Source organism: Chlorocebus sabaeus, chromosome 13 (assembly GCF_047675955.1).
Source record: "Chlorocebus sabaeus isolate Y175 chromosome 13, mChlSab1.0.hap1, whole genome shotgun sequence".
Classification (NCBI taxonomy): Eukaryota; Metazoa; Chordata; class Mammalia; order Primates; family Cercopithecidae; genus Chlorocebus; species Chlorocebus sabaeus.
In genome coordinates, this window is record NC_132916.1 from 2685041 (window position 1) to 2702470 (window position 17430).

General features: G+C 41.0%; 1 protein-coding gene across 15 annotated transcripts in view; it reads right to left on the reverse strand.

Annotated features, from left to right (window-relative positions):
• AFDN (afadin, adherens junction formation factor) overlaps window positions 1–17430 on the reverse strand; it is a 141962-nt gene continuing 124532 nt past the window's right edge. For 12 of the 15 annotated variants that reach the window (XM_073022272.1, XM_073022269.1, XM_073022270.1 and 9 more), the window contains 4 exons: window positions 9364–9498; window positions 5906–6194; window positions 2742–2826; window positions 1–2153 (listed from right to left, as the gene is read on the reverse strand). In XM_073022272.1, the coding sequence (XP_072878373.1) occupies window positions 2000–2153; window positions 2742–2826; window positions 5906–6194; window positions 9364–9498 (663 nt within the window). In that variant the 3' untranslated portion in view covers window positions 1–1999. The remainder of the gene's footprint in view (window positions 2154–2741; window positions 2827–5905; window positions 6195–9363; window positions 9499–17430) is intronic. The other 3 variants (XM_008007846.3, XM_008007845.3, XM_008007842.3) reach the window with 1 other exon arrangement.

The window sequence follows — 17430 nt, forward strand, 5'->3', positions numbered from 1 at the left end:
TCATACTCAGTGTTTAATGAAGAATAGAAAGATGGAAAGAGATGGGCGAGGAAGGCTGATGTTACAAATATAAACTTTGTCAGCACTTTCAAAACAATAGCAAATACACTTAAATACATACAAAGTTTATTAAAAATAGGTTGCAACTGAAATACAGTAGAAATGGAAAACTACAGCAGTTTTGATGTTTTCTCATAGTAATGCACACTTTTGAAAAGCACTTTTACATATATTCACATTTGACCTCACTGCCCAAAGATGGCCAAATCCACTTGTATTTGGGTTTCACAACCACGCATACAAATATCCCTGTATGTAGATATTTACATGTATCTGCATGTTCTCATGTGTATTTTTCTATATATTAACAGAAAAGTAATTCATCTGCATCTCTTTAAAGAAAGTGTGGATTTAGTGGCCATAAGGCTGCCAGTGTTCTCAAGATATTTGGGAGGCGCTTGCTTTTCCTAGAACCTCTGCCGCAAGCAAGCAAATCCTTCCTAAACACTCAGAACCATTTCACTCTCTTACTCAAACAAGGAAATGGTAGGAGCACACTTTCAAATAAAAACCCTGATAGACATAAAAAAATATTTACACTCGCATTTTTAATGATTTATCATACAACTCTTATTAAAAGTGATTTCGAAGGCAGTAAAAGCCCCTATGCTTCTCTTTGAAAGTGTCCCTATTTTCCTAACATACGTATGTGTAAGAGAACAATATGGTACAGAAAAATCATTTGGACTCCACCAAGGGCTTTGTCAAATAGAAAATTTGCTTGTAATCACAAAGTAATTTATCATCTTAACACCAGACAATATAAAACACACTGAGGTCCGTCTCCCCAACATCAGCCACATATCCACAGCTGAAGAAACAACAGTGGTAACTAATAATTCAACAAATTAAAATTAAATAACTCTATTATAGTATAAAAATAGCTTGAACTTCCATATGAGTTATTCTTACAACATTTAAGTTACAGATGCCCTGTAATTGAATTCCTTCCTTTTCTTGACGGCATACACATGAAAATCTCTTTCTTTTTCAAATTAAAAATGTCTGAGTGACAGCTGTGCTTGAGGGGTTCCTACTCATCTCCCATTCTTCTGTCGTTCCCAGTCACACGAACATTGCTCCAATCAAGATATCTTCTTTTACAGATGCCTGGGAACAGCTGAAGTTTAGTTAACTTTGTAATGTAACTGTCATCTTTAAATTTACCAGTGATTTATTAAGTCTAACAATAATCTGGTATTTATAAAAATAAAATCCCCTAAGCTTAAATCCTCAGAATTTTCTTTCAGAATTAAAATTAATCAAATATTTAGAACTGATCAGAAGAGCTCAGATTTGCGAGGAATGAGTGGAACAGTCTCGGATGTGCGTCATCGCACAGGAAGTTTGGCCTAAGCCGTTTCACGATACAGACTAGAAGGATATTGTGGGAACAGACACAATCAGGGGACATGGGAGGAGCATGTCGTCACATGTTCCTTCCTGGGTAGAAGAATGTGTGGTCACTACTAAGCAGTGCCAACAACAGTCTGAATAGTTCAAGCTATTCTCTGCTTGACGGCTAAAATCAAGTTCCTGAAAAAAACAAAAAACAGAAACAGAACTTCTTTGTGCTCCTCGGTCGATGATGAGGGGAAGATGGGAAAGAAGACACATCCATTCTCTCCTCCTGCCCTTAGTTCTGTCCCCTTTGAACTCAGGACTCCAAAAAAGAAACCAACAAAAAACTTATCCTCATGTGAGTTAGATAATTAAGAAACTAGACAGTGTTTAAGTTACGTAAACGGCAATCTCATGGTAAAGTAAAATAAAATTTCTTGGAATTGAAACATTTCTAAATCCCAACAATTTTAGAAACAGAAATTGTAAATCACTTAGAAATATAACCCCCTTCCTCCTTCCTCTTCAAACTCGCACCTACAAACCCACAACTGAGAAGATTTTGGGGTAAATACAAAGTGTCCTCCTCATTTTTTTTTCATTTTGTGTTCAGTTCATTCTCCAGTTCTGTTAATTTACGAGAGGCTTTCACTTTATTGGATACATCTTGACCTTGTGAAAAAAGACGCTGGCGTTCCTTGAATGTCAAGTTTTCAGGGGCCCCAGAACTTCCAGGTAAATCTGCATCTTGGCTGCAGAAGAGGGCAATACGAAAGATTACTGGACAAACTAGAAACAACCTGTCAACAATTACATACGTTTGCATAACGGCAATTAAAATTTTCAGACTTATTCTTTGTTGAATTGTGCTATAACTTTTCCTACAATTGAAATCACAGTGGCTGTATTTAAATACATCTAGAAAAAAAGGGCAACATGTTTTCTTGGCTAAAACATTAACTTTCCCCAGTCATAGTCAACTCTCAAAAACCTTGTAAGTTAGATTTTAGCAAGCAGGCAATTCTTACCAGTTAAACAAGTGTAACCTGAGGGGTACAGTTTTAAAATACAGCATTTTAAGGAATCTTACATGTACCTGAGATGCATCTATAAATATGCCAAAGTTAATAACAAGTTACAGAATGGTACTGATGATTTTTCTGATGAGTTCAAATTCACTGTTTTAAGAACACTTGGGGCAATAGCATTTCTAACTAAAATCGAGGTGAGGGCATAGAGTGAAGCCATGAAGTCTGTTTATATAATTTAAAAGTGCGGTGAAGAGTGAAAGGGGTCATCAGGTACAGATGAAGTTCCTTGTCTAGCGCAACCGTCCATACCTTTTAGAACGCTTCTCTTTCGCATCCCGATATGCGTCATGGGCTCCAACAGCTGCTCCGGCAGATCCTGGGTAAGAGTTTGGTCCTTTTCCATGAAAGAAACAGTACAAGTTAAAGTACTTCATTATTTCTAAGCTTTACTCATGATAAAGATGCAGTGCTCAGAGAATAAAAAAAATACCTTTACTGAATAAGCAGGAAGGTAAAAGACCCTTCATATTGTATCAAAATTTCATCAATTTGAAATTCATCTCTGTTGGTGGCCTGAGTAATCTAATTACTACTCTCAAAAGGTGCTAAAGAACTGACCTGACGCCCTTCATTATGAGAGAGGAATACTGCCCATGGCCTCGCTCTGCCTCAGACAGCAAAGCAACTCTGGGTGAGTGTAGTAACATCAACCCGTTCTGGGTGAGTGTAACATCAATCCGTCGGCAACATTTGCCCTGTTCCTACTGGCTTCAGGGGATTGCTAAGGATCAAAAGATGTGATGCAGATACAAAGTTTTAAATGTATCCAAGTAATAATGTCACTAAGTGTATCCAAGTAACAATCAATGTCATATTGTTAAAATCATAATACAGTAAATCAGTGTTAATGTATTTCTATTAATTGTAGCATTAGAAAAATTCACACTTGAAAAATCTGCTGACAGTGTAATACAGGCTGGAGTAACAAATGCTCAAACTATTTAGCAAACACTGACAGCAATGAATATTGGATTACACGGGCCACAAAAGTAGTACAATATTTTCACATTAAAATTCTTTTCCAAACAACTTGCACAAAAATACATTTTTGTTTCTCTTCTTCTACAAAAGGCCCTGCTGCGCAGAACTTATCTGACGTACTGCAGATGGGACACAGCTGCCTTGGGAAGGGCGCCTCTTTGCACTGCACCTTTACTCAGGTTTCCCACCACCACTGTGGAGGACGCCATCCTCAGCAAAGACTCAAAAGATTCAACAGAAACACATCTCTACCTTATGACAATCTATAGCGGGCCTTTAGATAAATTACTGCATGGAGACATTTTTTTCCATTTTAATTCCAAATTTTTTATCTTGTTTATTTTTAAAAACATTGCGTCATATCTTTTGAGCTTTAAGAATGATACTGGCTTTTTCCACTGGTAAAATTAATTCTTCAAAATTTTCAGAACTTTTAGACTTAAGAGTATCAAATACCTTTAGCTGACTCTCTATGAATACTCCAAGTCACAGATCATTTTCAAAAAGCTTTAGTGATGAATCTTTCATATAGTGCTATGTTCAAATCTGGTGTTACTCATTCCAATTCACACCTGAATGCTGTTCCTCTCACTGCCCAGTGGAAGAAGCCGAGTCCGTCTGCAGAAGCAAGCGTTACCAGAGCACTCGCGACAGAAACAGAGCTGCGCAAGGGATGAGACCACGCCAGTGAAATGAGGAGGACAAGGTCAGAATGCGCTCTGCACACGGTGCAGACGGCTCTGTACATTACGAAGAAGTCTTCGAAGAGGCGGAGCAATCAGATGTCGGCTATGACCTGGTCCTGTGTGGTACTTCACGTGTGCAGTAAAATAAGGGTCAGTGGTAGGACTGAGAGCCAAGATGGTGAGCAGTGACACCTCACTATAATACTTGGCTACCAAACCTCACATTTCTGTCATCTTAAGTTCAGCTTATAAAAACTCCATACAAGGAGACTGATGGCATCCTGCTTCAAAATGTACCATTATTCCATAAATTTCTCTGAAAGGTACTAAATTATAGATATTTACAACAGATATTTCATAAAGTGATTTAATCCTGGCTTCCGAGGTGACTCAACCTAATATTATTATATATTAAACCTTCAAAGTAGATCAAAGCTCTGAACCGGGGGGGAAAAAGACAGAATTCTGGCAAAATTCATCTGTTATTTGAGTAAGACTGACAGTTACACTGAGTCTTATTCTTCTTTCAGAATTGTCCAGTACCATACACTGTTTATGCAGAATGATACAGGATTCAGAAGACTCTCAAACACTCATTAAAAGTAATAATCCTGTATTTGAAGATATTTAGTGCCAGAATTCCAGTCCCATTTAAGGTAAGGTAAGTGTGAAATCTGAATCCTTATGAATTCAGCTCTATTTTAAACATGGTGTCTCGAAAACACTGACTACTGAACCCATGCTTGTGACAGCCTCTAGGCCCTGCCCCTGCAGAACTGTCCTGCTCTACAGTCAGCGTAGGGGGTTTCCCTAAGGTCAGCTGCACGCCTGCTAAGGTCTGGCTGCTGGTGTTACTAGGTGCTAAGAGTGCAAGTAACAGGAAGCAGTGAAGCCAGTTAGAGGAAAAGGGGATGAGAGGAATTTCACTGTAACTGGGGTCTCTGGACTCTGGCGTGAGGCAGCCTGCACGGAGGTTATGAAGCCAACAGTTAACCAGCTTAGCAGATGCTCCAGCCACACCAAGCAAACCACCATGAGAATGCATGATTTATTCCACAGGCTACTTAATCCAGAACAGAAAGCTCTACCAATACTAAATAATGGAAACTTATAATGTAATTATAACACTTTGTCTTTAGAGACACTACAATGTGTGAAAAGGCACTTGTTCAAACAAATATAAGGTCATTTGTAGAGATAGAAAATGAAAGCCAAGACCAACAGTACTTCAAGTGATTTGGGAACAACAGAGAAGGACTGATTGTCAGCTGATCAAAGAAATGGAACTTTTTAAAGTGCAAACGAAATCGGAGTACTAAGATATCTACCAAAGAGTATTAGCAAAGAACATTACAATCAGAGGCAGAGGATCACCATGCTGAGACCAGTGATCATGTGACATCCAAATTCCAAAGCAAGTACGATCGCCATGGACCATACTACAGGGCAAGTGTGCAGAGAGATGCTGAGGTTCCAATCATTAAGACAACGAGAGCTGATTTGTCACTCTTTTACCTCTACCTTTGCAGTGGCCGGGATGGTAGGAGCTGGATTTTTTTGGAGGGGGCAGGGGCTGGCCTTTTTTGTGAGCAGTACTGTTGGCTTTGGCTGGGGATGGCTGGAATGAGTTCGAGAGAAAGATGCCATCGGAGGCCGGGCGTGGCTGGCAGGGGGGTGGCCGTGGTTTAAGAGGGGCAGGAAGAAGGTCCCCATGAGACACTCTCGTGCTGGAGTACTTATCCTGACCTGCTAGGCTGCAGTCCTCCTCCTCCTCCTCCTCATTGTATGCAACAAACTTGGCAGTGAACAGCGAGTCGGGGGAGAGGACCTGGGTTTTGAGGTAGGAGGCATTTCGCTGAGGCGGGGGAGGAGGCGCGCCGGGCGCGGGGGACGGGGACGGGGGCTCGTAGTCCCGCGGAAGCGGAGGGCGGCACAGACCAGGTGCCTCGGGCTCCAGCAACCTGCGCGCCGCCTCGTCGTGCTGTCTGCGCCTCTCAGCTTCCAGGCGGCTGTAATACCCTTCTTCCTGTCGCCTCTGCGGGCGGGAATAGACAAGAGTGCAAAGGTCAGAGGTCAGAAGGGAACAGCCGACCCACTGGGCCTTCAAAGGGAACAATCCTCATCATCACACTGACGTCAAAGGTGAATAGTTACAATTACTATATAACAGAAGCAGCAGGTCCATCCGGAGTCTTCTCCCTAGGCTTACAAGTAATTAACACTATTCTGGATTATTTGACAGAAAACTGCTCAAAAGCACGGAATGGATTAATTCTCAGCCTCCTGCTTCCCAGTCACTTATGTCTCTCCATTATCCCAGTGGACTGAATTCTCCTCTGCTTTCCTTCTTTCCTTCCTCCATGCTCCTGTTACTTCCTTCTCTCTCTCCTCTTCTGATTTTGGCAGGATATGAACTTACCTGTTACTGCAGTGTTTAAAGATAACGCAAAACTAAAAATAGGCTGTGACTGGCTTTCTATAGCCAGCACTTTCCGAAAGGCAAACTTGCGTTCTTTTTCACTGAGCCCCCATGAATGCAGAGGAGCAGTCCTTCCTGGACAAGGAGGACGTGACTGAACCACCCTGTCTACTTCCGGTTACTAGGAAGGAGATCAACAGGAAACCAGAAATGAAAAAAAAAAAACAAAACCAAAAAACACTCATTCTCCCAAAGTAACAATCTAACAAATATGCTTTCCATAGTTCTAAACTTATATTTCAAATCTTAATGAACTCCCTGACAGACAGAAAATTAGAGAGCCAGGAATTAACAGCAACAGCAACAAGAGATTCAAATATATTTTGACACATACTGTACGTGTTTTTCTCACATACATCTGCACAAACTACAGTTGACAGTGTTAAAATTATTTTAACATTAAAAAAAGGTAACAGCACAGTTTTGTTAAAGATTGACAAAAGTTTTAGAGCACAAGAAAAAAGTAAATAAGGGGGATGAAAGAGCAAACAGAATAAACTGCCTCGAGTAAATGTTTAATGCTGTGAAATGAAGTACAATGAATTTTAAATTCGTTCAACCAAAGAAAACTAATTTGAGAGACCTTGCTGGCATTCAGTGAAAAGTTGTTAGTCCTATTTTCAATTTCATGCTGTATTTTCACTCACACACACACACACACACACACACACACACACACACACACACAAGTGAATATGCAATATCACTCCACCTTTTGAGGGAGGAAACTCTTAAGAATAAATGCCAGCCCAATTACTGCTCTGAGTCCAATTTCTCATTGAATCTTCTTGCTCTATGTTTAGAAATCCTGAAGGAAGACTCTAATTTTCTTGTCTACACAGAGTAAGTGTTCCCTTGGAGTGAGGAATAAACCAGAATGACTTCTTGTGGCTTTTAAATTGAACTATCAAGAATCTTAGTATTAACATGAAGAACAGTTGCTTGATAACATTTTAGGGGAAATCAAAACATCCTCTTTTAGTTATACCAAGAGCAGATACAATTACAAGACGACTTTATTCTACCCAACAAATGAATGGCACATTTTTCTATAACAAAGCAAACCCATGAATTTTGGACATTCTGATATAAAAATAGGTTATTCGCCTTCTTTTTACAGTGACCACTTAATTATTGAAGCAGTTACTAACACAAGTGTATTTGACATATCATGAGTTATGAAAACACATTGGAAAAATTAAATAACCCAAGAGTTTCTCAACATAGGAAAAACATGGCCTGGTCCTCTCTGCATGTGCTCTGTGCTGCCGTGACAACCCAGCTGCCCCCATCGAGGCTCCAGCGTGGCCAGGACTGGGCCCAGCTATAACAATGGGCACTGTGCAGGGCCTGGGACAGCCAAGCTGGCACTGACGTGGAAAAATACAGCCCTCCAAGCAGCCAGGGAGTGCTTTCATGGAACAGCAAAGCAACAGCAAACACCATCAACACTTAGACATCAAGCAGCTCAGCATTTTGGAAATCTGATTTCCTTAGAAAGATCATCAATGTTGACTTACCATTACACAAGTGAAAGACTCATAGGGGAACCTAATCCTGAAAGCTCAAACTCTTTGAAAGGACTTCAAACGCTGTTCAGAGTCAACAGATAATATGATAATAAACTTAGAGGGCAAAGGTCTACGAAATGCAGAAATCACCAATTTCAACACAGGTGAGTGTCCTTATTCACTCTACTCCATTTAAGTAAAGTCACATCATGTCTATCAAGCTTACTCTTAGATTGCTCTATATCCTAATAGATCATATCACTACAAAAAACTCCCTACAAGTTCTTTTCTGTGAACAGTACACTGTTCTATTAATAGAGTTCACTAGACTCTCGAAGAAGGAATTATTAATAAAAACTAAATTTTCCGCCATCAGAAGTTGTAACACTGAAAGCTTCTACCTTCACAGAAGGGAAGTAACAGAGAAGAGCAGCTTCTCTCAAACCACACAGGGCAACACGCAGTCCCCTCGGGATGAAACAGGCCCCCACAGGGAGCTCAATGGCTACAGCCTCTTCATCCAGAGGGCACTGGCCACACACAGGACGAAGGGAGATATGGAGAGAAACATCTCAAAATCCCCATTTCTCAGAATGTCAAAATTCGCTGTCATTTTAAAATTCAATTAAAAGGGTTACTTGACTTAAAAACACATACACACAAATGAAAATAAATAACTCAGAATATTTACTGGATTACATACTAAATTTTCCTGTATCATGTTTTCTAAGCCATCTGCTCTCTTTACCATCAACCAGAAGTGAGTGATTTGAGTAAACCATCTATTTGAAATGTTGAATGGCAGCCAACTGTCTCACTATGCTTCTACTGCTTCCCACGGTCCACATGCCATTTAAGCAATCACTGAACAAATGTCACCTTCACAATGACAAGCTGGGCCATGTCCAGTAAAGATGAGTGCCCGAGGAAACGAACCCTTTGCAAAGAGGCTCACTGCTACACACACCCAAGAGTTCAGAAGTTTGAGGGAGACAAAACTTGGCAGATAAGGGGATCTGGAGACAGTCCAGAAGAGAGGTAGGTGGGCCAGACGGGGTAAAGTTGCTGGTCCAATCACAAAGCTGGGGGAGCCAGGCCCTGCTCTGCCTCGTGCTTCTTAAGACACACAGAACTTCCAGCCCGCTCTGCCCCAGCCAATCGATTACGTTCAGGCTAACTTGGTAAAATTCTAGCTGCCCTTAGAGGACCATAACCTTTTCTTCAGCGTCTCGTTTTGTTCGCTCCTCCTCCTGCCGCCGGCGCTCTTCCTCTTGCCTCGCTCGGTCTTCCGCTTCCCGCTTGCGCATCTCTTCTAACTGCTGCTGCCGCCTCCGCTCCTCGTCCTGCAACTAACAACAGGCTGACATTAATCTCCCTCCACAAACTCCACCAGCACAAGACATAAAATGCACACATTAAGACAAGTAGACACACATATACACATACACACAGAAAGTTAAATACAAAATACCAGGTTAAAATCACTGTTGGAAGATAAAACTTTTTACATTTTTTTAGCTCTACAATTTTAAAATAAATTACCTAAAAACTGTTGTCACAAATCCCAGAGTTATTCCTCCATTAATCATGGCTATAAGATGGAATTTATCCTCTACACTCACACATTCAACAAGCACAATTCTTTTACTGGAACACTTTTAGTTAACCCGTTCACGTAACTTAACAGGCTCAAACAGATAGGCCCCACTTGATGGGCCTGCAGAACACACTTAAACACCTCCTTCCCTCTCCCTTTTCAATTTCCACTATGAATGTCTTGTAGAAGAGGGAGGCCCCCACTTGCCTCTGCATAGGTGAGACAGAAGCAGCATATGTGACTCCAGTGGGCCGGGCAGTCATCGGTCTTGCCTGGGGACCAAGGCCTGCCACTCTCTTTCCTCTGCCCTTTGCCATCAGGTCCCTCCAGATCCCACCCCGGATTCAAGAATTTCCTCCTGACTCAGGAGCACCCTACACTCTGCACCATGGACCCTGAAACTGAGATGGAAGCACCCTACGGTCTGCACCATGGACCCTGAAACTGAGATGGGAGCACCCTACAGTCTGCACCATGGACCCTGAAACGGAGATGGGAAGGAGCCCTATCTCACCCTCCTATCTCACGCTCTTCTGTCTGGACCTAATGTTGAACTCTCAGTCAATACAATCCATTCTGTTTTCAGGTAACCCAAGTCAAGAAGTCCTTACGTTAACAATTCATTACCTGACTGTTTTTCTCTTTTTGGTCATTCAAGTTCTGCCTTTTTGAAACAACACAAAAAGATACCTTTCCTTCTTATCATTCAAATACTTAAGGATGTCCTTCAAATACTTAAGTCTCTTCTTTTCAATTTTTAGCTCCTTTATCCTTCTGCTCACATCTCTATGTACCATAGGTTGAAAATTCCTTTCCTAAAGAGGAACCCTGGATTAACAACCAGTGCAGAACAGAAAGACTCACCCTTTTTGTCTCGGATACACAGCTTTTCTGTTATTCTAGTCTAAAATAATGGCAACTTTGAAAATTGTGTTCTCCATTTACTTATCTGTATAGACCTGTGCTACAGGAACACCCACAGCTATATTATCATACATCATGAAGAAGTAATCAATGTTTATAGGATTAAAATGAAACTTAAAGCCATCTAGTTCAATCTCTAACCACTTCAGGAATCCCTTACAGAAAATTCCTATGTGTTTCAATTGCTACAGAATTAGCAGTTTGTCTATACATTTTTTGTAGCAGAAATATAAGAATGTTAGCTGCTGGGATTTGAACTGTGGTTTGTATTTTTTTTTTTAAATAAAAATCTAACAACTTCACTCTCCCTTGACTTCTGTGAAGAAAACACTGTATCTGGTGAGAAAGAATAAATTAACCTGTGTTATTAGGCTTTTTTATGTCAATAAACAATAATAAAACATCTTAGAAAAAAATTATAATTGCCTTCTCAAAGAGACAAATAATTGAACTGTCTCTTTAAGACAACCTATCCATACCCCAGAGGGATGTTAGGATGACTGGCTTTTGGGGGGGTTATAGCAGGAGTAGATGCCACTAAGAACCCAGAAGGAAGCCATCGGTGATGCCTTGCCCCTGAGTTGACAGAACCAGCCACAGCTCCCCGTGGGCTTCCTGCATGAGGGGCCAGAGGAAAGGATGGAAACGTTCAACAAGGATTTCAGGGGTCAGGAAAAACTAGGAGAACTAGGAGAAACAGCGCCCAAACAAAAATAGCAAAATAAAGCAAGTGAGAATATTAAATATTCTACAGAAAAGTAATTTAGGGTAGAAAGTAAAATTGCATTAATGCAATATGGGTGTTATCCTTATCCCACAAAGCACAAACTAAGTTATGTTAATATTTTCTAGCCCCAATTAAAAATAAGTGCGGAGCAAGAGAGTGTTACACAATGGTAGAGTCCATTAGTTCTCTTAAATAGAAGTATATTTTAAGAAATCAGAACAATTATCATTTTCATCATTTTTTATAAATCTATAAACAGGCATTTTCTTCTTAAAAACCTCTATTCTTCTAAATCTGGAATGCACTAAGCAAGGAGCCTCTCCCCGTGTTCAGCTCATTAGTTACTATTCGTAAAGGAAGGCAAATTAACCAGCACCAATGTAATCAAGGCAGTTTCTTTCCACTCTTTGGCTAATTCACGTATTTCCATTTCCAAAACATAAATTGTTTTGCTCTTCAAAGCTATGTTGCTTTACTCCCACCATTCACAAAGCATTAATGAGAAAAATGAGAATCTCTTAATTTACTCAAAATAACAGCTTAAAACAGTACATTGAATTGTATGGGTTACTTATATTCAGGAACAGTTAAAGGATATTTTAATTTAAATTACAAATTTAATCACCCTGCAATCCAGTGGCAAACTGCCTATTACATTAGCACTTTGATTAAAAGAATGAAAAGTTACGTGCTACCAAAATAGCCTTGCAGGAAGTGATATCTGAGGGGAGAGCAGAATAGATTAAAAAATAACTATTACCCGATGAATCAAGACCATGCAGACTGAAAGTTATTCTAAATCGAGAACTATGCTGGGATTTGAAAGCCAGTATGTGGCAAGCTTGAGGTAGTCCACATTCCCCAAAACAGGTATTTTCAGGATCGATCTATCTATCTATCTATCTATCTATCTATCTATCTATCTATCTATCTATCTGTTGAGATCTGTGTTTATAATTTTGTATCATGAAAATGAAACTGGTATGTGAACATAAAATGGGGCCATAACATCCTTTACTTTTTGACAAATTACTAAAAACACGACTCTGTTAAAGCCCTTAAAAAGCCTTTTTCTCTACAGACTTTTTCTGCGTATGCTCCCTCCCATTAAAAATGTCCATGCTAAAAAAATTTTAAGGACAAAAACATGAAGAAAACTCCTGATTAGATCATTTATGACAAATGAATGACTGAATTGGAATGCCTTTGGTAAGTAATATATAACACCTGGATTTCAGACCGAGCAAAAGTCTTCTCTATGTCTCAGGGACCGACTTCCTCGTCAGGAAAACGAAATCCTCTCTCACAGAGGCAGAGTGTATTAAATGACACAGGAAAAACCATCCACCGCAGCACCTGGCACTCAGTAAGTGCTAGCTCCCGTCCTGTAGCACAGCCCACACACGTTTTTCAGATTTAAGTAAAATGACCACTTTATTAGAAGTTGTAAGATCTACAGCTTAGCTGGTGAAAGGCCCTTGTGGCAGAGACTAAACAGCATAATCCCCAAGTAAGACAGTGTGGCTCTGTGTGGCCTACAACAGAAACCTGAAGTTCTTTTAGGGCAACTGTTTTACGCAATCATACAAACATATTTCTTCTCCTAATTCCTTGAGTAAAACTGAGACTTCCTGAAGATGCACTGTGACTAAACTACAGCTTTGATATTCTGGGCAGGGCCCATTTTCATTCCAGAGGCATTCCAATTTGAATAGACAAAATACAGTCCGACTTCCCACAGATAGATTTCTCTGAAGAAATACTTCTGAAATGAGGCTTCCTACTAATTCCTGCTTGAAATTTTTATAAGGCTTTTAATCCAACCCCTTCTATACCTGGGATGCTCAAGAGGGTATGCCCAATTTCTACAGTTCCACGCAAAACAAACAAAAACAGGAAAGCGGAATAGGCGGGAAGACCTAGCTTGGGTTTTCATGTAAGGAAAGCAGCAGAACCACTGAAATCTTTGAAAACATCTTTTCACTGGTATTACCCCAAGGGGGAGGAATTTCTCCTGTGAGTTCTCATGTTTTCTGAGTCAGCAGATGACCTATTAAAATGTGTTAACAAGACAAACCTGAGCTTAGCCACTGAGAGATTTGTCAACCAAGTAAATTTCAAGAAAATGATTCCTGCCACTACAGTGTTACAAAAAGAGGCATTTTTGTGTCCTAGAAAGAGCACTTAATATGAATTCAGAAAATTCTTGTTAAAACCTTCACTCTCACTTGATCCATGTGATACAAGCAGAGTATCCCTTATCCAAAATGCTTGGACCAGAAGTGTTTCAAATTTTGAATTTTTTTAGTTTTGGACTATTTGTATATACATAATGAGATATCCTGGGAACAGGACCCAAGTCTAAATATGAATTGATTTCTGTTTCATATACACTTTGTATATATATAGCCTAAAGGTAATTTTATACAATATTTGAAATAATTTTGGACATAAAACAAAGCTTTGACTGCAACCTGTCATTGAGGTCAGGTGTGGAATTTTCTACTTGTGGCATAATGTCGGTGCTCAGAGTTTTGGATTTTGGATTCTGGATTTTCAGATGAGGAATATTCAACATGTACTGGCCAAGTCTCTCCCACAGTGGGCTTGGAGACCCTGGCTCTCACCTGCTCTGTGTGACACTGGGTCAATCTCTTCCATGCTGGCTTAGGCCCTTGTGCTCTGCCATAGAACAGGTTTGTCATGAGGAAGTGAGAGGAATATATGCAGTTATGTGGCAACCTGGAGCGATGAAGGCACGAGTCACACACCTTGTTATCAGGTGGAAGGACTAGCTACTTCTCAAGGCTGTAGCCAGGCAAAGCTGCAGCCACAGTCACCGCCACCTCCATGGTCCTAACTGACTGGCTACTCAAATTAGAGACAGGTTCCAATGACAGGACAGAGTACTCTGCCGGGAGAAAACAGACGTCCTGATAATTCCAGGTGTCCTGGATTTGCCCATGGTATATAAAGGAAAAGCACTAAAGACACAATGGACTTCATCATAATCTAGTGCTGAAGGAGATCCCTCCAGCAAGTCAGACTTTGGTATGAACGTGACTTACACACCATCTCAGTCGTTAAAATAGGAGACAACCTATCAACAGCTCTACTCCTGAGCTGCCAACAGTCAGGAAGGTCACACACCTTCGGGAGCTTCGGACCTTGGCCTGGAATCCGATCCCACTCACTCGACTGCCTAGCACGCTCCAGAACTCTTCTAGAAACTTGGACAAAGGTCACTGTTCCCATGGAGGTGGCGCTACCCAGAAGACGCAAACATGCCTAACGGTGAGTAATGTGTACAGCACGTCCACAGAGAAACACGCAGGACACGGTGAGGCCGGTGGGCCGTTGACACAAAGCAGCATGGGCAGGTGGGCCCCTCCAATATGAAGCAGTGGGGGAGGTGGGCCCCTCGTGGAAAGGTGGCATCTGAGAGACACCTGCATGTGCCAAGAGAGTCAGCCATGGAGACGGGCAGGGACCCTCCCGACGGCCCAGCGTGTGCAGGGTCACTAGAAGGCAGGCAGGCAGGCTGGAGGGCAGTGGGCAAGGGTGTGAAGAGGAGATGAGACCCAGACAAACTTGGACCGCCTGTCTAAGTGAAGGAAAAGACTCAGGAGGGCTGTGAGGATGTTCTCGTGGGACTGCTGTATGCTATGTCAAGGCTGTCCTGTGAAGGGACTGGGGGGCAGTACCAAGGGGTCCTGCCAGTCTCTTACAGTGACCCAGGCAGGAATGGAGTGATGCTCTGGTCACAGGGGCACAGAGGTTGGTCAGGTTGTGAGAAGGTCAAGCCAGTAGAGTTTCTGAACAGAGAAAAAAGGGGGTCATGCATGACTGTGTGGTTTCCTGCCTGAGCAACTCGAAGCATCAGCTGAAATGGGGAAGGCTGAAGGCAGGATGATGAGCAGTGCAAGGTGAGTGGAGCAGACAAAGATTTCACTTTGAGCATGCTGCACTCCCAAAGTCTTACTTGACTCCATGTGGAGATGTTACATGGGCAGGTGGATATCTGAGTCTTTAGTGTGCGAGAAGTTTGGACTAGAAATCAAATGGGGACATTGCTGGCATCAAAATGGTGCTACCGTCTCAGGTCACAAGCAAGCACAGAGGATGGAGAAAGCACGCCCTGGACTGCCAGGGGTGACGGGTCACAGAGAGACCAGAGGGAAGAGCAGAAACCAGTGCAGGCAGCCTCCCAAATTCATGAAACTCAGCTGCTTCCAAACAGGAAAGGACCTGCCTCATTCATCTGACTACCTACCTGAAAATCCTGTGATGTGTCTTAAGAAAATAAGACAGCTCCCTAAAATAGCGTCGCTCCCTACATAGTCACATATTTGCCCTTATCCTTATTAAGGAGAGGGCTAATATCTTCACAGAAGAGGGTCTCCTAGGGTAACCTGCCAATTCTTACATAGCAAGAATTCTATAGTTTTTTTTTTTTTTTGAGCCAGAGTCTCGCTCTGTCCCCCAGGCTGGAGTGCAGTGGTGCAATCTCTGGTCACTGCAACCTCCACCTCCTGGGTTCAAGCAAGTCTCACGCCTCAGCCTCCTGAGTAGCTGGGATTACAGGTGCCTGCCACTGTGCCCAGCTAATTTTTGTATTTTGAGTAGAGACGAGGTTTCGCCATGTTGGTCAGGTCTTGAACTCTTGACCTCAGGTGATTCACCTGCCTCGGCCTCCCAAAGTGCGGGATTACAGGCATGAACCACTGTGCCCAGCCAAGAATTTTATAAATAATGAGGTGCTATTAATAATATTTACTGGGGAACTGGGCTAAGAAATGCTCAGAAACATGTGGTTAAGATCAATATTAATACTCAAAGTAATTATCTTTTAAAGAAATAAACCCTCTGAATTATTTCTATGGAACAAAAACCTTATTGCAAGCATTATTTTACTGTTCATGTGTCATAGGATTCTTCATAGTATAAGAAATTCTCTTTGGGCCTGTAGAGTTGGCTGGTATCTTCAACGCCTCAGGTCAGCACTTGCTCAATGCTGAGCAAGTATTTGCTGAATGAATATCTCACACTAAGGTGACTCTGATTAGTATCTTCCAGCTACACCTATGTACACCAAAACACACAAAGAAGTAGGGAGAAAAATGTATACTTTTAAAATCTTCGTTTCATGTAAGAAAAAAAAAAACATGCAAAGCTCAGAAAATATGCCTTCCAATCACCAAAGAGGGGAGGTGTTTTTAAGAAAGGTTCCTCTCTAAGGCATTATTGCCACTGTGCTAAACTGAGGGGGGAAAAGGAAAACGGGACTATTATTTGGTGAAAAGGCCATTAAAGTCAAACCTTGATTCATGGGTTTTAAATGTACTGTCTGATATTGGCTTTTGTCTTTAGAAGTTGACTAGAATTTGTCTTCAAGTTTATATAAATATATCAGAGTCTAATTGTCTAGCAGGTGATAAAAACACCACACACAAGCATAATGGGCCCTAAATGATGTGCCAAACTTCCCCAATACGACAATAAACACTTCGAATTTACAACAGACCATGACCTCAAATATTTCTCAGCAGACTGATAAATTGGCATGGCTGATAAACTGAATTAAAATCCACGTTATATTATTAAAGAAAACACAGAATACATACATGTTCACTGGAAATCTCTTACTCTACCAATAGACAGTTATATCTTAACTGGCAAATAATGTCAATACCCTTTCAACTGAGTTTATAACAACTGAATGTTTAAAATCTATGTCTAGTGTAAAAAAAATGAAATAGATTACTCATTGCAAAATTTATATCATTTGCTCATGTATTTATGACTACATAAGAATACACGGAATCAATTTATGACTGAAACTGAGAAAAGGTCAAAACCATAAACAAACAGTAACACTTAAAATTAACGGAGAAAAGCAAAGAATAACTAAATCTAGGAACATTCAAAGGCATGCTTCTAAAGTGTCAGGGACTCCATCTCCTGATGGAGGACACCCCTAAGGAGAACTGGATCTACTGAAAACATAAAACAGCCACCACTGAAAGAAAAGAA